This window comes from Lonchura striata, chromosome 7 (assembly GCF_050655825.1).
Source record: "Lonchura striata isolate lonStrDom1 chromosome 7, ASM5065582v1, whole genome shotgun sequence".
Classification (NCBI taxonomy): Eukaryota; Metazoa; Chordata; class Aves; order Passeriformes; family Estrildidae; genus Lonchura; species Lonchura striata.
The window spans coordinates 9,857,789-9,883,314 of NC_140709.1; the positions used below are offsets into that span (position 1 = coordinate 9,857,789).

The following is a 25,526-nucleotide window of genomic DNA, read 5'->3' on the forward strand; positions in this document are numbered from 1 at the left end:
AGAATACACGAGTGATGTCTTTGACGTCTTTATGGGAGCCAGAGCTCTGTCTTTGGGGCTCTGCTCTTAAAGTGGTACAACCTGTGGGTTGCAACTGGAGGCGTCACCTGAAGATGTGTGCACGTACCCAAACCCCCTGTCCTGTGCAGCTGCCCCTCCCAGGGCCAAAAACCCCCATAGAAAGCTCCAAAAAGCCCAAGGTGAACTTAGAAAATAAAGCTTAGATGGTCTTAGGACAAACTCACTTTAATTGCTCTACTGGCCAGCATCTCGGTGAGTTTGGTGTCTGAATTTGGTCTCTGGTGATAGTCATTGACAGAAATGCACATTTGAAAATGAACATTGTATTTGGGGCTTAAAGGCAGATGAAAGCCTCAGACCAGCAGGTGAGTGGAATTCTGGGTCTCTGCATTTCTTGTTGACATGCACTGACAATCTGTGTATTTTGCTCAGTTTAATTTAAAAAAATGGAGTTTAGATAATTGACCTGAAAGGGAAGTGCAGCACAACCTGTGTGTTCATTCTTTCTTCTTTTTCTTTCCTCTGTCTTACTTTGAGTGATATTCTGACATTTTCCAGGAACTTTGTTGAGGGAGAAATCTATTACAAAAACTTGGACCTTTGGTGAACTTGCACAAATGATATATTTGCATCCAAACACAGCACTGGGCAGGTCTTCTAAGGCACTGCATTTTGCAGAGGAAGAATCTCTCAAGAGCCCACTCCTCTCATCAAAGCCCAGCAGAAGGGATATTCAACCCACTTGTGTTTCAGCAGGATGGGAATTAAACTGCTTTTTATTTGAAGGATGGACCTGAAGTGTCCATTTTTTTTTTCCCCTGGAGATTAGAGATTTGGGATCATGCCGCTTTGTTTTTGGAGACAAGTTTTATCTTAAGAATATATCTGGAGGTTTTTTGGGTGGTAGGAGCTAGCTGGTAGGAGTCAGCTCAGGTGTCAGAGCAGAAGGATGAAGCTTATCCTTCCTGCAGGCATCATGTTGGTGGAAGAGTTGCAACACTTAAGCTTTTCTTAAACCCTTTCTATGCATTTCAGCAACTGCATGTTTGCCATATGTCCCCTCGTGTTTCCAAATCTTCCAGAGCATTCATAGTGACTAAAGCTGAAGTTCAGAGTTGTATAAGCAGATCTGAGCAGAGACAGGCCAGGAAGTTTCTAAGTGGGGGAGAAGCTCCTGGCTCTGACCTGACCATGGGTATTGGTGGTATCTGGGCAGCATTGGCAGGGCCAAGTGGAAAATGTTTGTTTTTTTTTCAAGCAGCTTTATTTGTCAGGCTTTTTGGGGGAGAAAGAAAACAAATGGATAGATCTGCATTCAGGGGGGTTTAATCTGTGAACAAGTCTGTGAGGGGCTGGAGAGCTGGTGGAGAGAGGAGCACTGCTGTGGGAGAGGTGTTGCTGTGTACTGTGGCAGACCCAATGAACACCTGCATGTGGACAGATGGAGGTTGATAGGAAGGGACAGTGGCCTTGAGTTAGAGCTTTGGAGTGAGACACAGCAGGGGCAAAAACCCCAGAGGATTCACACACACCACCCCCTTCTGATCTGGCTTAAGGAATAATAAGAATTGTTGGCAGTTCAGCACTGCTTTGCATGTCAGGTACTTAGGGGGTAACAAAGCCAAGGATGAGCACGTGCCCAGAGTGGTGGGATGGTATTTGGACCCACAGCTCAAAGGAGAACAGCACATCCATCCTAACTGCCCCCACTGAGGATGAAACTCTGTGCCTCTGGGAGGATCTGGCACCAGCCCTTGCCCCATAGCTCTCCCTGCATCAGTAACAGAGTTGGCAGCAGGACCTGAAAGCTCCAATTCCCAGCTCTGGGTCTCTATCCAAAAGGTCACATGTGGCAGGCTTGGCTGAGGAGCTAATGTAAGTAGAAGTCAAAGATTTGTGGAGTGCTGAGCTTATGAAAAAAAAAAATAAAAAAAAAAAATAAAAAGAGGAAGGCTTTATTTTAAGAAATGCAGCTTTAGATCTCTTTCAGGAAATGACTTCTCACTGCCTAGTTTGGCTTTCTGATGGATCATCAGCTGTATCTCGTGGTTGTGTTTCAGGTCCACTTCTTTAGCAGAGAGAAGGAAAATGAGGAAAGGCTGGCCAGGGCTGCCACAGGAAATCCTCCTACCCCGGATAGCTTTCAGCTGCCTTCAAGAAACAGCAGTTTCCAAAACCATGTCCTCCTTGTCCAGTTCTCACTGAACCCAGAAATTCCCAAGTGAGTGAGAAACTGGAGTGCTGAGGAGGTTTTTGTAATGGCAGTGCTGCACTGTGGGGGATGCTGGCAGTAATGTCCAGCTGGCTTGTGGTAGCCATGGCTGAATTAGCAGCTCAAGCCTGCATTTATTCCTTCACCTTTGGTCATTAGTCTGCATGTCCGGTGCTATTTTTGATGATTGGTGAGCCCAGTGCTGGGATGAAATCTTGGTAAACCCATATGCTCAAGATATAAACATCCATTGCAATGGGAAGGTGCACAGACCCATGGTATCTGCTGTAAATAACATTCAGAAAAGCACTATTTACTTCTTGCTAACCTCTTAGTGTTGGTTTTGCTGCTTCGGTGTTGTATTTTGGATAAATGAGTGTGGGCAAGCTCTCTCCCGGTGTGGAGGCATTTGGATGAATTTCAGGTTACACAGAACCCTCAGGCCCTTGGCATTTGTCTGTCTGTGTTGGTGTAGAAGCCTCCTCAGCACAAGGAGGTTGTTATGCTGGGGATGCTCCTGCCAACCCGCCACCCTTGTTTTCGCTGCTGGACTGGCATGACCCAGGGGGTGGATCCTAAACCCATCCCTGCTGTTTCAAATGTCTGGAGCTATCTCCAAGTCCCTGTGGGTGCTGACCATCTGGCAGTGCTGTGGGCCTGAGCTGTGCCCTGGGCAGGCTGCCTGGCCTGGCCTAGCCTCTTGATGTGCAGCACTGCCTGCTTTGAGCCATGGAAAGAAATTACTAGGGAAGTTGATGATTTATTTGCCTGGGCAGGCACTGTGTCTCACCCTAGCCCTCTCCCAAATGAAAAGCCCTATGTTTTCTAAGTGTTCCAAGCCTTTTCTGCTGCCCTTCTTCCTCCCACTCAAAATGTGCTGTTCACAGAGCCTCTCCCCAAAACATCAAGCACTTTTGCTGAGAGATTGGCCAGTCTGGTATAAAACTGGTGCCCAAGCAGTGGCCTGTGTCTGTAGGGTTTGACTTCTCTCATAAGCAGATGTTTTTGATTCATGGTTGTGGACCCCTTCTTCACTGGGGCTCTCTGGGTGAAGAAGCAGCCAGGGCTTGTTAAAGGGATATGACACTGGAGAATCTGGAAATTGCTTGCTGTAACTCATTTCTCTTAGTTGTTTTTCCTGTGGGTTTTTTCCTATTTCAGACTAGTTGTTCAAATAACCAAAAATGACAAAAGCGCAGCCTTTCGGAGATCCTGACCCAAAGTCTGGATGTGAGCACAGAGGCACAAAAATAAGTGGCTTGATTTAATGGAAACAAAATACAGTATGATCTTTCTCCTCCTGAGTGCTCAGAAACCACTAAACTGGCTTAAAAATCATGACTTGTTTTTCTTGTATGTTAGGCACATCAGTTTAATGTTCTAGAAGATGGGGAAAAAAGGAATGTTGGAGGAAGCTTGTTTTCAAACCTTTTCTACCTCTCCATAAAAACTAGGATCATGTTTTTTCTTTCAAAAGAAAGCTTTTTTGCATGACTTTATCGTCCCCAGAAGTACGAAGCTTTAGGAAAAACCACCTTCTATGAAAGGCCCCAGTGAAAGAGCTTTTAGTGCACTGAGTTTCAGACCTCTTGGTGCAGTTGCCAAAAGGTGCAGTTATCATGGAGGGCAGAGGGGCTGTCCTGCTGAGCAGGGTCACAGCTTGCTCTCAGGAGCCTGGGATGAAATCAGGGTCAGAGGCTGGAAGCTTCTGCCAGAAGCTGCTATCCCAGTTTGGGAATGACCCTGCTTGGGAACAGCAAGAACAACGCTGGTGTGGGGGTGTCAAGCCGGATTTGTGCGGTGCCATGCTAGGGACAGGGAGGATTTGGGCTGTGGCTGCCATCCTGGGGGGCAGCTGGGGTGAAATGAGGCTGGTTGGATGTCCTGGTAAAACTGCCTGAGTGACAGCGAGATGTGCAGCCCAGCCAGGGCACAGCAGTGGGATGGGGATGTGTTCTGGGATGGGGAGACACCAGCAGGGCTGTGAGTCTCAGCCCACTCTGGTGGTGTCCTTGGGAGCAGCGCACCCTGTGGCTCCTGCCCGCATGGATCCCAGGCTAGTAAAGCTCAGTCTGGGACTGCTCTCCCCCACAGCAGCATTACTGTCCTCTGCACACCCTCCCAGCAGGTTTCTGCAGCCTCCTGACATGTGTTTTGTGTTAGCTCCACCCTGAAGATCAGGAGCTGACTGCAAAGAATGTTAGCAAATTCAGGGGGAGCATTTCATTTCCTAGTCAGATATGGATCTTTTAAACTTCTAAGCTCGTCTCATTTTGAATATGGAAACAGAGGAAAACATCTCTTACTATGTTTGGAGGACATAATTAATGTATTTTGGCTTCACAAACCAGCTGTAACAGAGAATGTACAAACTCAAAGGGTTCAAGGGGGTTAAAGTCCAGGGTGATGCCCTGCACCACAGGACTGCTGCTGGTGCAGAGGTGTCTTGAAACACATCCTCCTAGAGGACACATTGCCGCAGAAATGAAACTGGGAAGTGAAACGTGGTTCATCATGGGCACAGTGGTGGAAGGTTTCCTGCAGGCACGATGGCACAGAGAGTGCTTAGCCACATCAGCAGTGTGTGTGACCGTGGGAGAGGTGGGTCTGGGAACGACAGCACACTGTGCTGCAGCATGGGAGTACTGGTAACACTGCAAACCACAGCTCTGGGTCACTGTCACCAAAAGCCTCATTGCCTTGGGACTCCTCTCAGTTTGTGTCCCTAGTGAGAGGATGGAATGTTTTCCCACCTCTGGTGCTCCAGGTTGATGTTGAGAAGTGGGACTCTTATTGTGCCCATATGAAAAACAAATGTTTCTCATTCACTGAGTTTCTCCAGTCTTTGGGCTGTGTGGAGATGGATGGCACCAGAAGTGTAGCTCATGGTGCTTGAAGGAGTGGCCACTCTTTCAAGCTGATGGAGGCAGTGGAGACTGTGACATCTTTGCCGTTGAAGGTCAAGATGGAAATTCCTGCTCTTGGCGCATTGACCATGATGAGCTTCAGCCAGTGACTTCCTGCACACTAAGCCAGTGTGGCCAAGGCAGGAAACATGTGTCAACATGTTTTGACATTTTAAGCTCACACCCCACACTTAGTCACCCTCATACAGAATGGCTTTTTCTTCATCCCCATCAAACAAAACTACATCCTTTAAGATGTTGTTCCTTAAGTTTTCCAATCACAGTGGTTTAATAGGATGCATTATTTGCAAATGACCATTTCCCTTCTCTAAACAGTAATTTCAGGCTCCACCTCCAGCCTGCCAGGGCTGGAAGGGATGTGCAGTCTTTCTAGCCTCCTGTGACCTAGCACTGATGCTTTTAAAAATGGAACCATTTAATGGTCCAGAGACAGGTTTCCTCTGGATTCACATCTTGTGCTAGGAGAACTGAGGGGTGATATGAATTCCATCAGTTTGCTTCTCCTGGTCCTCACAGTTCAAATTCAAGCCTGAGCACATTTACTAATCGCTGGCTGCTTTGGATACCTTGAAATAGTGCCATTTATCAAAACCATAGTTTATAGCTAATTTGGACACTTGCATTGCCATGGAGGCACAAAACCTGCTGTGTGTGAAAGCCAAATCACCTGAATTAATTGTGAATAAAAGCCAGACACCCTATTTGGTTTGCTTGTGAAGTGATGGTCCTAGGAGTCCCCTAGTCTGCAGCTGCCCCCCAAACAGCGGCAGCTGTGGATGTAGCTGAGCCCATGGGCTCAAACCCAGAGCTTTCTGTCTGAGGAAAGGGCAAGGCTGTCATTGTGAAGGCAAGCAGAGCAAGGGATTTTAATCTCCATCAGATGTAGGCACAGAAGGAGGTCACCTCTAGAGATCTTATAAACATAATCTCCTTTGTCCAGTAATGTTTGAATATGCAGGCTGGATCCAAAGCAAACGTTGGGAGTGCAGGAGAGGCTGTAGAAGGACAACTTGTGATGTGTTTGGGATATATGAGATGCCCAGTAAAATAGAAGGTGCTCCTGTGACTTTTGGCATGGTATCTGTCTTGGCAATCCACAGCCTCTGGTAATCTTGGCACAGTGGGAGAGGCAGGGAGATCCACGGGTTTGTGTCAATGAAAGGAGTGTGTATATAATTTTTCATGTCTGGGGTGCTTGAGGCTCTTTCTAGTGGAAAAGCTGAGCTGTAATTAGGTTGCTGATGAGCCTTGTATACAAGCCCGATATACAGACTCGATAAATTGTGCCTGTGAAGGCATCCCTCCTCCTAGGGACTGGCCAGGGAAGAATTCAAGCAGTCTCCAGCAGATGGATGCCTCCCTGAAACCAACTGCTCAGTGGACAGCCCCTCCACTTACTGTCACTGACAAGCCCTGGAGCCTGTTGACTTCCTCAGCCCTTCACTAAACCCTGTAGCTCAAGGGGATGCTTCAGTGGAGGAGAGCCCTTACTGGATTGGTTTCGTCATCTATTTCTGCTGTGAGCTGCTCTGAGCTACTCCCTGGGGGAGACTCAGCTGGTCCCAACAACCTTTGTGGCTCTGGCTGGGGCACAGAGCTCTTGTTTGGACACAGGAAATCGTGCTTGTTGATATTTTTTTTTTCAAGGTTTTAGGAAAACTTCTTAAGTAAAACTGTTAAGAAGAAAGGCAAGTAAATACTTTATGAGATGGGCAACCTGCTAGACATTTTGCTGCTACACTCTGGGCTCAAAACCAGCAAGGAAGCAGTACTCCATTTCCATCTTAATATCTCTTAATGTAGACAGAGAAAGAAATTATTTCATACAAAAGTAGGAAGGGGGAAGTGCCTCCTTGTTGTCTTGAGCAACTATAGAGGGAAGCTGGAAGAACATGTATTTTTTGCTGCTGAATGTTGATATTAATTTAAGTGTTTCCCATCAGCATTTGTTTGTTGCCCTGCCAAGTAAGGTCTCCCTGGCAGCTCTTCCTGCTGGGCTGCTGGTCCCTCCCAACCACAGCGTGCACTGGTGGCCCCACATTCTGCTAACACCTCTCCCCTGCTCTTACCTTCAGGTCACGGGGAGTGTCACTGTGGGGAGTGCAAGTGCCACGCTGGGTTCATCGGGGACAACTGCAACTGCTCCACGGAGATGGACAGCTGTGTTTCCAGTGATGGGCAGATGTGCAGCGGCCGGGGTGCCTGCGTCTGTGGGAAGTGTCAGTGCACCGAGCCAGGAGCTTTCGGGGAGACCTGTGAGAAGTGTCCCACCTGCCCAGGTGTCTGTAGCACTAAAAGGTACTCACAGGCAGCTCAGGAGGGATTTCTGGCTGGTGGGAAGGGCAGCTCTTTGGTTCCCGGGAGACTTTTCAGCTAAGGAATTACTTCTGCTTTGTGTGATCAGCTCCAAGCAAGCCTACTGCTGCTAGGAGCCCACGCTAAACACCCTGACAGTGACCTAGGCAGAGCAGCAATAAGTCTCGTTGCCCTAGTGCTCATGGAGACTCATGTCCCTGTTCATTTCTGCTGCTGTCTCACTCTGCAGGAAAGGCTGGCAACCCCAGTTTTGCTGCACTCTGAGCTGTAGATGTCTGGGTGCAGAGAGCTGTGAGCTGCAGAGGAGGGGAAGACTGGAATCAGAATCACTGCCCCCACCTCACAGTGATGAAGGTGCCCCAGGCATCAGCCTCAGATTAGCACAGAGCAGCAGGACTGCCTGCCTTGATCTCAGGCAGGATGGATTCTGGAGTAGCTGATGTGTAGCTCCTGACATCTAAAGGGCAAACAGACCCCAAACATACAAGCTGCTTTGCACTTTCATCAAATCCTAGAATAAATCCATCCTTGCAATGGAGATGCCTGGCCCTGAAGCTGCTCCTCCCTTGTGGTGCAGATGTGCAGTCTCCAGACTAGCACCAGGGAGTCCCTTCCCAAGGGCTGAATCCCTGTGTTCATGCAGTTTCTGACATGTGCTTAATCTTCCCCTCTGTGTGTGTTCCTGCAGGGATTGCATTGAATGCAAGCTGTTTAACTCAGGTAGACTGGCTGATAACCAAACCTGCCAAAAGCACTGCAAGGATGAGATCATCACCACTGTGGATGTTCTTGGTAAGTTGGCAGCAGCAGGACTGCAGGTGGTGGGAGCCAGTGACTGTGGCATGGAACTCTTCTCAACCAGACTAAGACATATCTGCAAAGAAAGCTTCAGGGAGTACCTGATGTTAAGAAATGTGTGTGTGTGGGTAGTATGTATACGTTATGTGTGGCATGTGTGATGCTCTCTCTGGGCTATAATCCATACTCAAGTAAAAACTTTGATTTTAACTAACATCTAACCACTAGTGCCAGTGCAAAGAGAGTGGGGTGAGGTCACATGAGACAGATGAGCTGACTTGTGAGAGAGTGCAAAGGGACAAAGTATCACTCAAGAAAAGGTATTTTCTAATCTTCTCTTGGAAGAAGTGAGCTTGTAAGAGAAAGAAAATCTGTTTTGAAAATGAGTTCTGCTTTGGTGGAATTGACTGCTGCAAGTCCCCCTTGCAATCTCCTGCCCTTTGTGTCCTCTTCTAGAGGTCACCCCACATGTGCATCCTCAGCAGATGACTTTCTCCCCACTCTTTTCAAGATACGTTCTGGGAGTCCCTGGTTGCTGTTTTGGGGAGTAGAGGGGATCCAGACTTGTGACAGATTTAATCACAGTCCTGACCTTGGCCTTAGCAATGTCTCTTGGAGGGAGCATGGAGATCAAGCAGGGATAAATTACTGTCTGCATCTGGCATTTCCTCCTCTTCCTTAGTTTATAGAGGTGGGAGTCCCATACCTTGCTCAGCCTTTCACTCACTTCGTCCTAAGCTGTCTGCAGGTGATGTTTTTCCCATTGACTCCTCTCACATCCAGTGCCCCACTTTTAAATTATGACCAGTGGTGTTTCCTACCCTTCCCTTTGGGACACTTGCTCTCATTCTCTCCATTCACCGTGCAGTTTAGCAGGGAGTGCACCTGCACCAGCATCCTGAGAGAGATTTGGAAATACAAAACATGCAAAGCTCCTTTCTAATGCCTGTCTGGCCAGCAAATATTGGAAATCAAAGCTCATGCCTCCTGCCTGGTTAGTGTACTGTGCCAAAGTCAGCTTTTGTTCTGCCTGCTCCCTGGAAGGTGAGGCTGGGCTGTAGTTTTTCAGCCTCCTACATGGCTTTCAGAGGAAAATCAGCCAGACTTCTGCTTTAAGACATTTTTGGGAATTATGTCTATGCTTCTGTTGAATTGCTGATGTCAGATTGCATACAATGGGAGCTCAAGGCACTTTGTGGGTTGGAGATCTGGGATGCTAGAGAAAGAGAAAAAGCAAAATATTACTAAAGAAAGTTCTTATGGACTATGGACTTCCTCACAGGGAGACTTTGCCAAATCCTGGTTTTCAAGTGCTTTTGTACAATTTAGCACGTTACAAGACCCTGCTGAAAGGCAGAATGCTGATATTCGTCAGAGGATACATAGGTCTGTATGGCAGAGGAGGATGGGACCTTTTTAAATATCAAATTGCAATGAACATAGCCTTGAACATCCCAGCTGCCTTTTGACTCTGGATATGACACAGTCAGGGCTTCAAAGCTTTGTACAGCAGAGGCCTCGGTCATGGGACTCACGAGCCACAAGGCTGCCTCATGGGAGGCTTGTATGACTTGCTTTGGACTCTGCAAGGATCTCCTTCAGTTCTGCAGTATTACCTTTGCATTCCTGGCAGTTCCAGAGAAGAGCTTGCAGCATGAGAGGAGCATGACAGGTCCTACTCCGAGCTGAACCTGGCAGCAGCACACATCTGCTGAAAACTCAATGGAGCCCTCACACCTCTCTCTGTTGATATGAGACCTCAGAAACCTAGTGAAGATAAACAGAAATCATTACTATTGAGACTTTAATCACTGTATCTTTTACTGAAGTAACGGTGCAAGGATGGGAGTGAAAGCAGCTAGATCTACAGGAACTAAGATTTGCTGCTCAACTGAAAAGGGCATTAGTCAAGAAACCTGGAAGTATTATCTATATTAATCTAATTAGTACTTTGCTTTGTAACAATCAACACTTTTCCAGCCCATTCTTTGCTACCACTGTGTAGATAGAAGAGGTTTTCCTGTCCCAGGGTAGGAACAGCTGAGGTTTGTCCACACCAGGAATGTGTCAGGACTCACCAGAGAGGCAGCTGCATCTGAGCTCAGCTGTTGAAATGGAGGGTATTAATCTTTTAACTGGATGCAGGTCAAAGTCATTGAAAGGAAAAACAAACAGACAGGAGAGAGCTAAGGGGCTGGCATAGCAGTGGCCATTAATGTGCTCATTTTTCAGCATGACAGGCACACATATAGGAACTGTGGAAAGCTATTTCCAGGTTCAGAGTTGTGCTCCTGTCACAGCCAGAGATGCTTCCCCAACTCCCTCCAGTCACTGCCTCTGCAATGGGGGCATCGAACGAGCTTTGGCTGTGCAGGGCAGTGCCTCTGCTGAAATCACCTCTTAAGCTAGATCTGCAAATCTTAGGTGATTGCTTTGCTTAATCTTAAATTGCTTCTGTGAAGCAGCCTTCCTCAGGCAGCACTGACAATGGCCAGGCTCTGGTGCTGTGGTGTGTCAGACACAAACACACAGCACTCACATGGCCCTGGGTATAAAGTCCTCTCATTTCTTGCAACTCCCTTATCTACACATCATCCTTGCAACCAACTCCTCCCTCCCTCCCTCCTCCCCTTCCCATTTTCCTTTTCTGTCTCACTCTTTGAAAACAAACTTCTCAGCCGTTTCCGCAGCTGGAACCATTCAGTACAGCCGGAGCAAAGCTGGCCGTGGGCTGCTGCTGCTGCTGGCCCTGTCTGAGTCAGTGCCCCTTGTTTTCCCTTCACCTTCCACTCTTCAAGAAATGTAGCAAATTAAGAAGAAAACTGCATTTATTGCAGTAGACTTACATGAAGGAAGAATGTGTGTGTGTGAGGTGGAGTCTGTTTGCTATGTGATGTTTGCCAAGTGCCACATTTTCTCAAGCAATAAATCTGGATGCTGCTCAGTTACAGTTTGTATGAGTTGAGATCAAACTTTGCTGCTTTCCAGGCTTACTCCCCATTCCTCTGCTCCAGGCATCCCTGGAAAGCTCTGCTTATCTTGCAGGGGAGAGCTGTGCTAATTCCTAATATTGAACCTGCCAGCTAAGTCAACCAAGTGCTGTATTGCAGTTTTAGACATAGCCTGTTAGACAGGGTGCCTAGTTCAGAATCAGGGAACCTGCACCATTTCAGGTTGTTAGGGGGGAATTACATTAAGAAATTGAGGTTGTTGGAATAATTTCTTCGAGAAATTATGGTACAAAAGTTGTGAAGTGTTTAGGATTTTTTTTAATATATAAAAACTTACACAAAATCCTGTGGTTTTTGCATCTGGTTCCAGAAACAGATGACCCTCACGCGATCCTCTGCGCCTACCCAGTGAACAATTGTGTCATGAAGTTCACCTACTTGGAGCTTCCCAGTGGGAAATCCAACCTCACCGTCCTCAAGGAGCCAGGTTGGAACTCCCTTGGGTTTCTTTTTTGACAGCACAGGCAGCTTCAGGAGAGGTGATGGGCTGCTGGGGAGCCTGGTGGGCTGCAGAAAGGCTGGCTGCATGTGTGAGCAGATAAAAGCAGGGCAATTTAAACTGAAGTGTTTTATGGTGATGAAACCCAGCTCCAAATGCTCCCAACGTACTAAAAAAGAACTATGAGAGCAAACCTTGCACCTGAGCCATCAACATTGCCAGCAAGTGGCTGAAGAGCTTTAGGAAGCTGAATTAGCTGAAGCCTATTTAAGTAGCAAAAATGTATACTTGATTTGGAGATAAAGCCCCTGAGAGCAAAAACATCAGCAGGGGACACCTGGTGCAGCTGCTGGTTAAGTCAGGGTACTGGGAAAGCCCTGCACCACCTAAGGATTTCCACATTGCCAAGGACTTCTGGTCCAGGCAGTGTAAGGGCTGCATGTCCCTGCTCCCCTCCACAGGCTGTGCAGACAGCTGTACTTCCCAGCATTATTTAATCACATTCAATGCATTTGCTCAAAGAAAACCCCTCATGGTATTGCAGGACAAGCTGGCAAGCATCCAGCAGTGCCTTCCTGTGATTTGCTCCTGGTCCTCTCAGGCATGGGCCAATATGGGAAAGATTGAGATTCCTCATGTTCTATTTCAATTGTGCTGCAGCAATTGAAAGGCCAGCTAATTAGCTGACAGATAATGTCCTTATATAAAAGTCCTTAGTGATCACCTGTCTCTGTGTGGGAGAAGCTGAGCTGGCTTTTGCCAGAGGCACCTTAACTCTCTGTGTCCCACGTGGGTCAGCTGGCTTAAAACCCTGCATCACTGTTGGACAGTGGCACTGCAGCCTACTACGTGACATCCATGGGAGGTGTCCCTTTGACCTGCCTCTAGCCAGGAATTTATTTAATTAAAAAAAAATCAGTTCAATTTCAGAGGGCACTATTGCTTTTTCAAATTTAGCTGCTGCTGCTAGCGCTGCCTGAGGTCACTTGCTCTGTGGCTGCAGTCCAAGTTTTTGCACTATGACACAAAATAACTCACACACAGACGCTAGATGCAAAAGAGGGAGAAAAGAGCAAAAGGAGGGAAATTTATTTTCGACCTCGCAATATATAGAATTCCAAAAGTGACAGTGGATTGGAGGATGAAATTGTTACCTCTCCAACCACACTGATCAAACCAACAGTCTATCAATTCTCTTTTCCCACAAAGAAGAATGCAAAACAATCACTGTTTACATGACAGTGCATGAGAACTCCAGTAGAAATATGTAAGCGTTAGAAGTATAGACGACTTTTAGAAGAACTGTAAAACTTTCAAAAGAACGGTGTGACACAAGGTATTACCTGATCCGGGATACACTCACACCAGAGCTAATTAGCTTTTCTGCCCCACTGCCAGCCTGCAGCTCAGCCCCCAGCGCTGTGACCATCGTGCTGGCAGTGATTGGCAGCGTGGTGCTGATTGGCATCATCCTGCTGGCGCTCTGGAAGCTGCTCGTCACCATCCACGACAGGAGGGAGTTCGACCGGTTCCAGAGCGAACGCTCCCGCGCCAGATATGAAATGGTGAGCCTGGGGTGGGGGTGCTGTTGGGGTATGGGGGGCTGTTGGGATGCAGCAAAACAGCTCTGCAGTGATGGAGAAGGGTGGCAGGAACGAGGGATGCAGACGTCCGTGCCCTGTGGTGCCTTCAGGGTCCAGCATCTTGCACTGCCTTCTCCTAGGCAAGTTATAAATGCTTTGCAAAACTATACCCAGCCTTTGGTTTCATCATCTATTTCCAAGCAGAGCTGGAGGATGAAGGAGGTAGGGGAGACTGTGGTGGCAGCCATATCAGACAGGTCTCTGAGGGAGCCGTTCTGGGTGGCTTTGAGGGGGTACTCAGCATTGGAGGGCAGTGCCTCTGCCTGCAGGCAGGATGGGAGAGTGGTCTGATGGACCAACTCTAGTTAAACAACACTGCCTTTGGATTTGAGTGTTCAGTTCCTTCAAAACCAAGCACAGCACTGTCACCAAACAAACTGGTATGTTTTTACCATGGAACGGACTTTGTTCCTCATCTTTGTTCTTTGTGTCTGCTCCTCTCTCCAAAGGCATCCAACCCTCTCTACCGAAAGCCGATTTCCACGCATAACGTAGAGTTCACGTTCAACAAGCTCAACAAGTCTTACAACGGTACAGTTGACTGAAGGGGTCTCAGTGCCTGGCACTGCCGTGGACAATTGCTTGAATGGCTGGGCTGCTTCCCCACTTGAAGACGGGATTCTCTTCAGGGATGAGAATCCCTCACGACGGGACTGGTCGATGACCAAAGCCTGTTATTTGCACAGTAAGGAGAAAGGTCTGGTTCATTCTGGAAGCACAGATACGAGGGCAGGGTCCCTGCCTGTGTTGATGGACTCTGAGCCGTGTGCATCTCCATACCCCAGCTTTCCAGATGTATTAAACCTGCCAACTAAGTGAACCAAGTGCCATATTGCAGCTTTAGACATATCCCGTTAGGAAAGGTGACTAGGTCAAAAATCAGGGGAACCCACTCCATCACAAGTTGTTAAGAGGGAATTAGCTTGAAAACAGGGTCTTGGAACCATATGTGTAAAAAAATTAGGATAAAAAAGCTCTGCAGTCTTTAGGAATTTTTTTTTATATAAACCCCGAAATAAAACAGTTGTGCATATATGATGGTGTGAGTAGAGTGGATTGTTTCTTTGCTGAGACCCCACCAAAACTGGGGCTTGCTCCTCCTGCCAGCAGCAGTGGTGCTGCCTGATGGATTTATTAATAGAGCCTTATCAGTCAAAGCATGGCTATAAAACATGGAGCTGGAGCTGTAGGGACTGCCACAGAATTATGTTGATTTAATATTTGTGTTGACCTCGGGGCAGCGAGTGCCTCAGGGAGCTCCTGCTCTGAGCCAATGGTGTCAAACAGATTGGAAACTGGTGGGAGCCCAAGGAAAAGGGAGTTCAGTCTGAGGAAACTGATATAAACACCCATTCCTTAGGGTGTGCAAGTAGGTGTCCAGCCTGGATGGCTACAGGAGGGCAGCTGAGAGCATGCAGTAGCTCATCCAGATTTCTGACTTTTTACCAGAGGACTGTTACTGTGGGGTCCAGTGGAGCCCAGCTGGAAAAGCAGTGGAACCCTGAGCTTTTGGAAAGAGACCTGGATAAAGACCAGTGTTGTTGCTTCATAATGTATATTTTGCTTTGGTTTTTTGCTTTTTTTTTTATTTTCCCCCCAAGCTATTCCCCCAGCCCTGTCTGTTTTCCTCTGGAGCTGGGATTTGGGTTACCCTGCTGACAGCTGCAGCTTTAAACCCACGCAGATGGGGCTGAGCCGCTGAAGGAGAGAGAAGCTGGAGCAATTGCTACTGCCTGGATTTTTTTTCCTTTTTTTTTTTAATTTCTTTTTTTCTTGTCTCTTCACCCTGAACAGATCATGCAATAGTCAGCTGAAGGAAGCTTGCCAGGGAAAAGCAAAAACAAATGGTGTTCATTGTTTTGACTTGCTCTTCTCATTGGAAAAGGGCCATGGGCCCATCCTTCCGGATTTATTTTTTATGTGCTTTTGCCTCTATAAACAGAAGCTCTTATTTGTTCAGTAAAACAGCTCCCCTTCAAGAACTTTATGCCCCCACCCCCTCTGCCTACAAGCAGAAATGAAGAAATGCAGCAGACCATACTAAAAATATCTCAGAACTGGGATTTTTAGGAGGGCAGCAAGTGGTGCCTCAGTGGCATCAGTGCTGATCAAGTGGGGTAAAAAACTCAAAACCTCAAACAAATGAAATTTATGCTGTCTTCCTGCTTGATTCCACTAAATCTACCCTAGCAGAAGAGAAGGGTGCATAGATCCATCCTGAAAACAAGTGCAGGGGCAGGCTCTGGTTAAACGCTGCCTTCATGTAACCCACCATGGGTGGGCTGGAGGCTGTGCTGCCTCCTCCTGCAGCACCACGAGCAGCAGGACAGGCCTGAGTATTGCACAGGGGCAGCTCTTCAGAACGCCACATCTCCTACACCATAATGAAGTCCACGCTGAAGTTTGCAGGCTGAGAAATTGCCTTTTGAATAGCTGGGACTAACCTTGCCACCTGGGAAGGAGCATCCATGGGGTAAATTTGGGATTTGCGATTATCCCACTGCCATGTGCCAAGATGGCAAGACAGATTTCATCACTGACACAAAAAATAGAAAGCAGACAGAAAATAATCATCACAAGGAGACAGAGCAAGTTTAGCTTGGTTCACATGGCTGCCTCACACAAGTCATACTGCCCCAGGCACAGAAAGGGGGAGCAGGAAGGAGAGCCCAGGAAAAGGAAGGGCAGGAATGCTTTAAACCAGCTTTGCCACCTAAAGCAGCAAACGCTGTGAATACACTTCTGCTTCAGTTCATTTGTGAGGGACCAAGCGGTTCAAAAACAAATCCACCCCTTTGCACTCTGAAAGGAGAGGCACAGGCAGTGCCCCCCTGCCACCCTTTCCCTTGCACTCTTGCAGATTACCTTTGTGCTTTGGCATTTCCCACAACACTGGGTTAGGGCTGAGAGACTGGGCAATCCAGGCAGTTGTAGGGAGCCAAGATTTGACTCATTTCTAAGGGGTGGTTTGGACAGGGAGTGTGGAAAAAGCAGAGAAAAGGCTTGGGGACGGGACTGCAAGTGCCCTCCTTCCCCTGCCCAGGGAGACGACTCAGCTGTAAAACAGACTGGTCTGCAGAGTAGGCAGGGAGCAGTGTGGGACCAAATAAGCAAGGGAAGGGTGCCACAGGCCAGGCTGCTAAGCCAGTGTACAAAAAGAAATTAATAGAGTTGATGCTGTCAGTGCTGCCTGTGATGCTGCACCAGGCAGTGCAGAGCAGCCACCCAAATTCAGCTTTTCCACAAGGTTATATCTTTAAAAAAAAGTAAGGAAGCACTGCTAAGGCTTTGCGTTCCTGGGTAAGCAGATCTGCCTTTACCCTTGCAAGAGGAGTGCCAAGCACAGTCATGGGAGTGGTGTATTTCGGTCAGCAGCAGTTTATTTGTGTCTGTAAATACATGCAGCCTGACCACAGCTAGCATTCCTGAATGAAAACTCCGGCAGAAGGCACCAATGGGTCAAATGTGATGGAAAAATGTCAGTGCTTGTCTAGCCAAGCTGGAATCCGGATGCCCTTGCAACATCATCTCCTCTCGGTTCCCCAGCCACAGCTGACAGGCTGCTGCTGCTGCTGCAGGGTTGCTGGGGCTGGGGCTCAGCAGTGCCTTTTGCCTGTGCTGCTGGTCTGGGGGAGGAGGCAGCACCATTCCTTGGGAAAAGTCAAGGCCAGTGGCAGCAGTATTTGTTTTGATAGCTGTGGAGATGCAGTGAAATGGTTCTCTGTTACACAAGCCCGAGTGAGGCATGCCTGCCTGCATGCTCATTGCCCTCTACAGTGGACTAAGAAGGTGCTCAGCAGCTGAAGGCAAAGCCCAGGCTCTGGAAGATGAATGCTCCACACTCTTTAACTTATTTAACCTTGTGTTTCTCCAGCCACATGAAAAGCCAAGGAGCTGCAGTGTTGAGAAAAGGATCACTAAGCTGCCTGCAGGAAATGCCACAATGGGGTCGCTCACTGCATCTGCACCCAGCAGCATATCCCAGCACCATCTCCAAACCTGAACACACAAACTGGAATTGTCTGTTGTTCTCCTCTCCACTACCAGCCTGCAAAAGTCAAAACTATACAGCAGAGACACAGGAGTTTATTCATCCTGTTCCTTTCTGCATGCCCACTAGTTTATGCTGGTGTCCACTGGATGCAGCAGATCAGAAACTTGTCCATTCAGCTGCCATGCCCCAGGATCACCCAGCCTGGGTGGGGGCAGAGGTTGCAGCCATGGGCTTGCAGGACCCTGTTGTGCACAAGGACATGGAGGCTTTATTTCCTAAATTACTTCATTGCATTTTAACAAAAGCCAGCACTATCAAGGCAAGCATACTGGTGATTAGCAAAACAAGTGTATGCTACAAATAACTGCTGTAAGGCTGTCGTGGTTTAACCCCAGCTGACAGCTCAGCCCCACACAGCCATTCTCTCACTCTGCCACAGTGGGATAGGGGAGAGAATGAGAAGAGTAAAAAAGTTAGAAAACATGGGTAAAGATAAAGACAGTCCCGAAAGTAAAGCCAAGCTGCATAAAGGCAAAGCAAAGCAAGGAATTCACTCCTTCAGTCTGGCTGGCAGGTGTTCAGCCAGTCCCAGGAAAACTGAGTTCCTTCAGGCCTGGCGGTGGCTTGGGAAGACAAACGCCATGACTGTGAGTGAACCCCCTTCCTTCTTCTTCCCCCAGCTGTGTGTGCTGAGCATGATGCTCTGGGATGTCCCTGTGGTCAGTGGGGTCAGCTGTCCTGGCTGTGTCCCCTCCCAGCTCCTTGTGCACCCCCAGCATCCTCGCTGATGGCACAGGGGGAGGAGCAGAAAAGGCCTTGAATCTGTGTAACCACTGCTCAGCTGTAACTAAAACATCTCTGTATTATCAACACTGTTTCCAGCAAAAATCTGAATTGTGCTAGCTGCTCTGAAAAAAATTAACTCTATCCTAGCCAAAACCAGCTCAAGCAAATATATATTTTGACAGCAGCAAAAAATCCATGTTAGCAGTAATGAATATTAGTGGCAAGTCTATATTTCAATTTTGCAAGTCACCTTAAAATTACCACTAGTAAAGCAGCAAAAATACTTACCAGTAATTATTATTTAGGACAAGAGAAAATGGCTTCAAGTTGTACCAGGGGAGGTTTAGATTGGATATTAGGAAAAATATCTTCACTGAAAGGGTTGTCAAGCATTGGAATAGGATGCCCAGGGAAGTGGTGGAGTCAACAAACCTGGAGGTGTTTAAAAGTCAAGTAGATGTAGCACTTTAGGATGTGGTTTAGTGGTGGACTTGTTCAGTGCTGGGGTAACACTGGGATTCAATGTGCATAAGGGTTTTCTCCAACCCAAATGTTTCTATGGCTTTATGATTCTAATCTAAGCCTTTCTTTCTTGGAGTGAAGAGGTCATGGTTCACTTTGGAGGTATTTGAACACTAGACAGTGTGCTCAGAAAGGCAGCAACCCTCCTTTTGTGCATTCAGCTCCTTGGGCTACTGGATGGCAGCACAGACTAAAAATATATACTCAATGACTCTGAAGGTCTTTTCCAACCTAAATGATTCTGTGATTATATATGTGTGTGTGTGTGTGTGTGTGTGTGTGTGTGCATATATATGTAAAATGTTATAAATACATACATACATTCATACACACATACATACATATACACACACACACACACACACACACACATATATATATATAATGTTATATAAATTGTTGCTGGTACCAAGTGTTTGTCAAACCCATCCCAGCAGTGGGGCCAGCTGACAACAGAAGTGTCATGTGGACAATGTATTGGGACTGAGACAGAGTTCATTTTCCCTTAGCAGCCCTCACAGTGCTGTGCTTTGCAGTGCAAAAGGTGGTGATAACACACCAGTGCTCTGGCTACTGCTGAGCTGACCTGTCCCTCTAACATTCCCTCCCCATCCAGGGACTGGGAGTGGGCAAGGTCCTGGGAGGGCACACAGCCAGGCCAGCTGACCCAAATTAGCCAAAGGGATATTCCATACCGTGTGATGTCAGCTCAGCTATAAAAGCTAAGGGAGGGAGGAGGAACAGGGAGGCATTTGTTACTCTGCAATGTTTGCCTGCTGGAGCCACCACTATGTGTGCTGAAGCCCTGCTTCCTTGGAAGAGCCTGACCATCGCTGGCTGATGGGAAGTAGAGATTGGCTTTTTCCCTTTGCTCATGCACATGCAAACTTTCAATTGTCTTTTCCATGCTTTAGTAAACTGCCTTTTCTCAACCTATGAGTTGTTTTCCATCTTATTCTCTCCTGTGTCCCACTGCAAAGAGGAGCAGTAGAGAGGCTCAGTGGGCACCTGGTGCCTGGCCAAGGTCAGCACTCTACAGTCCTTTTTGGTGCCCAAACGTGGGGTGAGATAAAGGCAGTTTTATATATAGATATATATATATATATGTATCTGTATTGCATGCTGGAGTAAAAAGTAAATCGTAGTTATAGTAGCAAGCTCTCGTGCAGGACACAGAGTTTCTGTCAGCTGCACTGCTTATCTCTTTATTTTGCTGAGTTTGGGAACATGTTGAAAAAAACAATGGTTCTGTGCTTTGCTCTTACACTGATGGCCTTGTTGTGTGTGGGGAGCTATTTTCTGGGGACTGTAATTGATGTGAATGCTTTTTTAATGCAGGCTCCCATGGTCTTTGCTGATCCTTATGTAAGCCATTTAATACTCTTAGTAATATTAGCTAATACTGTTGGCATGCTCTGGAGTTTATGGAATCTGGCATCATCCTGGGGTAGGAGAAAACAAACTTTAGGTGAGGAGATACTGAAAGATGCCCTGAAGCATCCAGTTCCTGGGTGGCAAGGTGCATGGAAGGATTTGGGCAGGTTCCTAGGGCAGTTATCACCTCCCATTGCCTGGGACTTTACACCTGAACAGGTAATCAACCCTGACAAACTGACCCGTCAGCTGATAGAAGGGTGCCTTGCCCACCCCACTGAACACCAGCGGCTTCTTGCTCTGTACTGGGGCCTGGCCTGTGCCTACCGAGCCACTGTTCTGTACTCTCAGAGGGCTGTAATTGAGGCAGGAACCCAAACTGCATTTGAGGACACTAAGGCTGAGTTAGGGACTCCAACCACAGCAGCTACAGTAACTGCCCCAGAAGTGAAAGCACAAAAATGGACAAAGCAAGTTACACACCCTTTCCATCAACTAGTAAAGGAAGAAGAAGAAGGGGAGGAAGAAGGAGAAGTAACAGTAGGAAAGGAGGGGTTAGATCAAGAAGCAGGTCCTTCAACAAAGAAATCAAAAGGAGTGAGGCAAATCAAACAGGAAACCGAAGTCACTCGGTCCCTGACCTCATCAGAACTTCGAGACTTGCGAAAAGATTACAGCCGCCAGCCGGGTGAGCCAATTTCTGCCTGGCTGCTTCGATGCTGGGACAATGGGGCCGGCAGACAGCAGTTAGAAGGGCATGAAGCCCAACAGCTGGGATCCCTTGCTAAAGATCGGGAAATTGAAAGAGGAATTGGAAAAGAAGGAGCAATTTGCAGCCTCTGGAGACGGCTCCTCTCAAGCGTGAGGGCAAGATACCCATTTAAGGAAGATCTGGTGAACTCCCCAGGGAACTGGACCACTGCAGACGAAGGTATCCAGTACCTGAGAGAATTAGCAGTGCTGGAAATAATCTATAGTGATCTAAAAAGTGACAGGGTCCTTGAAGATCCAGAAGATGCCCATTGCACAATGGCCATGTGGAGGAAGGTGGTTCAAAGCGCCCCTGCATCATATTCCAGCAGCCTGGTATCACTGTACCACCCACAGATGGATACACCAACCGTAGAGATGGCGTCCTCCTGGCTCCGAAATGTAGAAGAAACTCTGGGCACTTCCTCATCCCTACAAGGCAGCAGCCGAGCTTTTAGGGGCAGCCCAAGGGATCGGTCCTCTCCTTCCCCGGTCAGAGGGAAGGGAAGCCCCAAGCGCAGGCCCCGTGGTGAGCTCTGGTTCTTTCTGCGGGACCAGGGGGAGGACATGAGGAAGTGGGTAGGTGAACCCACCTTTAAGCTGGAAGCCCGTGTCCGTGAACTGAGAGGGAAGAAAGCTGTTAAAGGGTCACCCAAGAAGAGTGCCAGTGTAGTTGCCACAGAGAGACAAGAAGGCAATGAGCGATTTCCCAGACATAAAAGAGCTAAAATCACTTCCTTTCACCCTGATGAGGGGACTTCTGATCTGGCATCGCAAAGGTCAGATAGTGAATACTCTGACCAGGAGCAGGAATAGAGGGTCCCTGCCTCTGGCCAGGAGGAGGCAGGGGGTGACCAGGCATACTGGACTGTGTGGATTCAATGGCCTGGCACATCAGATCCGCAGAAGTGCAAAGCTTTAGTAGATACATTGTGCATTGATGCCATCGAGGCACAGAAATGCAGAATCCATCTGGATCTTTGGAGTGACAGGGGGATTCCAGGAGTTTTCTCTGTTACAGGCCAAGCTGAGCTTAACAGGGAACAAGTGGGAAAAGCCCCCCACTGTGACTGGGTCAGAGGCCCCTTGTATCCTTGGCATCAACAAGATACTTCAAGGATCCAAAAGGATATCCATGGGCTTTTAGTGTAGCTACGGTGAATACAGAGAAGATCAAAGAGTTATCCACCCTGCTTGGCCTCTATCCCTTCATTGTAGGATTGCTGTGGGTTGAATGAAGACCAGCAAGTACCAGGACTGTGCAGCAGCAGCAGTATCTCACCAACCAAGACTCTGTAACCCCATCCATGAACCCCCCATCCATTAGTCCTTGGAGAGCCAAGGAGTGATCAGCACAACCTGCCCACCCATTAGCAGCCCCATATGGCCAGTGTGAGTCTGCTGGAGGCTGACAGTGACTTTTTGGGTCTGAATGATAAACCTGTGAGTGCTGCTGTACCTGACATGTTGGAAATTCAATATGAGCTGCAGTCAAAGGCAGCCAAGAGATGCCACACAGGTTATACACAATTGTGAAATGTGCTGCAATCAAGTGAGCCACACAAGTGGAGTCTCCTTGGAAGAGAGGGTGGTGGCTGGGGCTCCAGAATGGTGAGGCCTGGCAAATTGACTATATTGGGCTGTTGCCATGAACACGCCAAGGCAAGAGTTACATCCTCACCATGGTAGAGGCAACAAGTGGCTGTCTGGAAACATCCCCTGTAAAACATTGCCACTGCTTGAGAGACCTTGACATCCCAGGCCTTGAGGCACAGATTTTGTGGCAACATGGTACTACAGAGAGAATTGAATCAGATAATGGGGGTCACTTTAAAAATAAACTCATAAACTCTTGGGCAAATAAACATGGCATTGAGTGGATATATCACATCCCTTATTACCCACAGGCCTCTGGGAAGACTGAAAGATGTAATGGACTGCTGAAAACTATGTAAAGAGTGTAAGGTAATGGGGCATGGAAGCACTGGGATGCAAATTTAGCAGAAGCCACTTGGCTACTCAACCCTAGGGGATCTGGTAACAACCCTGGTCCTGCCCAAATGAAACCCCTTCACACTGTGGGAGGAAATAAGATCCCTGCACACACAGGGAAGTGGGAAAGTCAGTGTGGATTTCTCCTCCCATGGGAAAAGGCAAGCCTCTTTGTGGGATTGTCTTTGCCCGAGGACCCAGGTGTACTTGGTGGGTGATGAAGAAGGATGGGGAGACCTGGTGTGTACCTCAAGGAGATTTAACCTTGGTGAAAAATAATCTGTGGTGTGAGTTGTATGTTGCAGGAAGTAGCAGAGATTATATGAACTGATGAAGAATGAACTTTGCAAGGAGCATGAAGACAACAAGCAACAACAACCTGAGCCAGACTGGTGTCAGTGCCCAACAATCAAGTGTGTTATTTCTCCTGTCCAGATCACTCATCCTGAATGGAATGGAGCCCAAGTCATGGATCTGGAGGGATGAATGAAACCCATGAAATGGAAAAATAATATCTATCATTGAAAGGGCAGGGGATAGTGGTTAATGAAAATGTATGTTTGATATAGAGATGGTTTAAGGACATAATTTAAGTTGTATGTGTGGGCAAGAAGGCATTCCAGTAATGAGAAATAAATACAGTGGGAACAGTTGGAAGATATATAAATTATGTGGGATCTGAGTATGACGCAAATGGTATGGAATGAGGGGTGGACAGTGCATGGAATAAGGGGCCTGACTGAGACAGAGTTCATTTTCCCTTAGCTGCCCTCACAGTGCTGTGCTTTGCAGTGCAAAAGGTGGTGATAACACACCAGTGCTTTGGCTATTGCTGAGCTGACCTGTCCCTCTAACATTCCCTCCCCATCCAGGGGCTGGGAGTGGACAAGGTCCTGGGAGGGCACACAGCCAGGCCAGCTGACCCAAATTAGCCAAAGGGATATTCCATACCGTGTGATGTCAGCTCAGCTATAAAAGCTAAGGGAGGGAGGAGGAACAGGGAGGCATTTGTTACTCTGCAATGTTTGCCTGCTGGAGCCACCACTATGTGTGCTGAAGCCCTGCTTCCTTGGAAGAGCCTGACCATCGCTGGCTGATGGGAAGTAGAGATTGGCTTTTCCCCTTTGCTCATGCACATGCAAACTTCTGTTTGTCTATTTTTATGCTTTAGTAAACTGCCTTGTCTCAACCTATGAGTTGTTTTCCATCTTATTCTCTCCCATGTCCTGCTGAGAAGGGGAGAAATAGAGAGGCTCAGTGGGCACCTGGTGCCTGGCCAAGGTCAACCCACGCTGCATCACAGAGCCTGGAGTCAGCCTGGCATCCCTGGTGAGGGCCTGCTCTGCCAAGGAAATACCACAGGCAACAAGGATTTGTGCACATTGGGATGCATCAGAAAAAGAGGCTACATTTGGGGTAAAAGTAAGACCTTTTTATACCAGAGACATAACCAGGCATAAGGCACCAGCACTTGGAGCAGCCAATAGATGCTGCTGACTTCTATTTTCATCTGGCTCAGTCAATAAATGATGATGTAAATGGGACAGAACACAAGCTTGTATTGATTTCTGGAAACCTCATGGACCTGTTAGTACAGCGTTGAACACTCTGCCTTGATTACCTACAGGATAATGGTTGTGTTGAAAGTTAAATGCCAGAATTTGAGATGGGAATATCTAAGGAGCAAGATGTGCTGTGGTACAAGTGTCTATCCTCTGTGGTGATAATCTTTTAATGCCACAAAAACAGAACCATCCAGGGGTTAAAATGTTGGCCACCAGCATCACCCAGGGTCATTGCCATGTTTGTAGAATGAATTAGAAAAACATGGATTAGAAAAAAAATTTCAATTTTGTTATAATCAGAGTTCTCAATAGAGGCTATGATCTATACAGCCAATTGTGTTGCTTGGGTCATAGATGTCCCAATTATCATCAGTATTGAGCCAACTCTGTGGACAGCAGCATGTAGAATTAGGACCAGTGAGATTACAGTACCTATGACAATTCACGTTATTAACATTCCATGTAAGATGCCAAAGTCCATTAAAACCTCATCTGTTTGTATTTGCTGATTCATTATTTCAGGTCCACTAGGTTTCCAGGATCAATACAAGCTTGTGCTCTGTCCCACTTGCACTGAAACCACGCTTGGGTGTGATTGTAACACGAAGTATAATTACAGTTGCTTGTCTTCCTCACCCAAATTGAACCTGTATCCTGGGGCATTATAATGTACTATGGGGCCTCAACATATGAATGTACTTTAAAGGTTGTTGTTATTGATAATTTGGTGTGTTGGGGAGTAAGTATGACAAATTAGGTTGACACCAAGATGCTTCAGAGACAGGTTCTGCTTGCTGAGCCTCAAAATTTGGCATCTAACAATCAAGGGTGGTTTTTGGCATCTAACAATCCAATTTGTTGCCTGCTTGAGAAATTATATTCATAAATTGTACAATGTGATCACAATTCCACCCTTGAAATAAGGAACAAGCAATAACATAATGACAAGGCATGGTGTGCAATAATGTAAGTTATAAAAAAGACAAATGCTCATGATGTTGTTTCACTTCATGCCAACTTGCCAAGTCAGTGTGACATCTGGAGGAGTGGAGCAAGCCAATGGACACTGAGAGTAATAACTGCCTGTTAAAGGACAGGGGACAGTAGTTAATGAGAATGTATAAATCTCTGTGTTGGTTATAAAGGTGGTTTAACCGTGTAGTTTGAGTTGCAAGC

The 25,526-nt window shown here is 47.2% G+C and overlaps 2 protein-coding genes across 3 annotated transcripts in view; both read left to right on the top strand.

Annotated features, from left to right (window-relative positions):
* ITGB5 (integrin subunit beta 5) overlaps positions 1-14,402 on the top strand; it is a 58,173-nt gene extending 43,771 nt beyond the window's left edge. For both annotated transcript variants that reach the window (XM_021526045.3, XM_085584168.1), the window contains 5 exons: positions 7,236-7,458; positions 8,165-8,268; positions 11,596-11,712; positions 13,123-13,289; positions 13,817-14,402. In XM_021526045.3, coding sequence (XP_021381720.3) covers positions 7,236-7,458; positions 8,165-8,268; positions 11,596-11,712; positions 13,123-13,289; positions 13,817-13,912 — 707 coding nt within the window. In that variant the 3' untranslated portion in view covers positions 13,913-14,402. The remainder of the gene's footprint in view (positions 1-7,235; positions 7,459-8,164; positions 8,269-11,595; positions 11,713-13,122; positions 13,290-13,816) is intronic.
* A 137-nt stretch (positions 14,403-14,539) lies between these two features.
* LOC146766884 (uncharacterized) lies at positions 14,540-23,978 on the top strand. Its single transcript, XM_085584177.1, has one exon. The coding sequence runs from the start codon at positions 19,897-19,899 to the stop codon at positions 21,607-21,609; it is 1,713 nt and encodes a 570-aa protein (XP_085440303.1). The 5' UTR covers positions 14,540-19,896; the 3' UTR covers positions 21,610-23,978.
* The last annotated feature ends 1,548 nt before the right edge of the window (positions 23,979-25,526 follow it).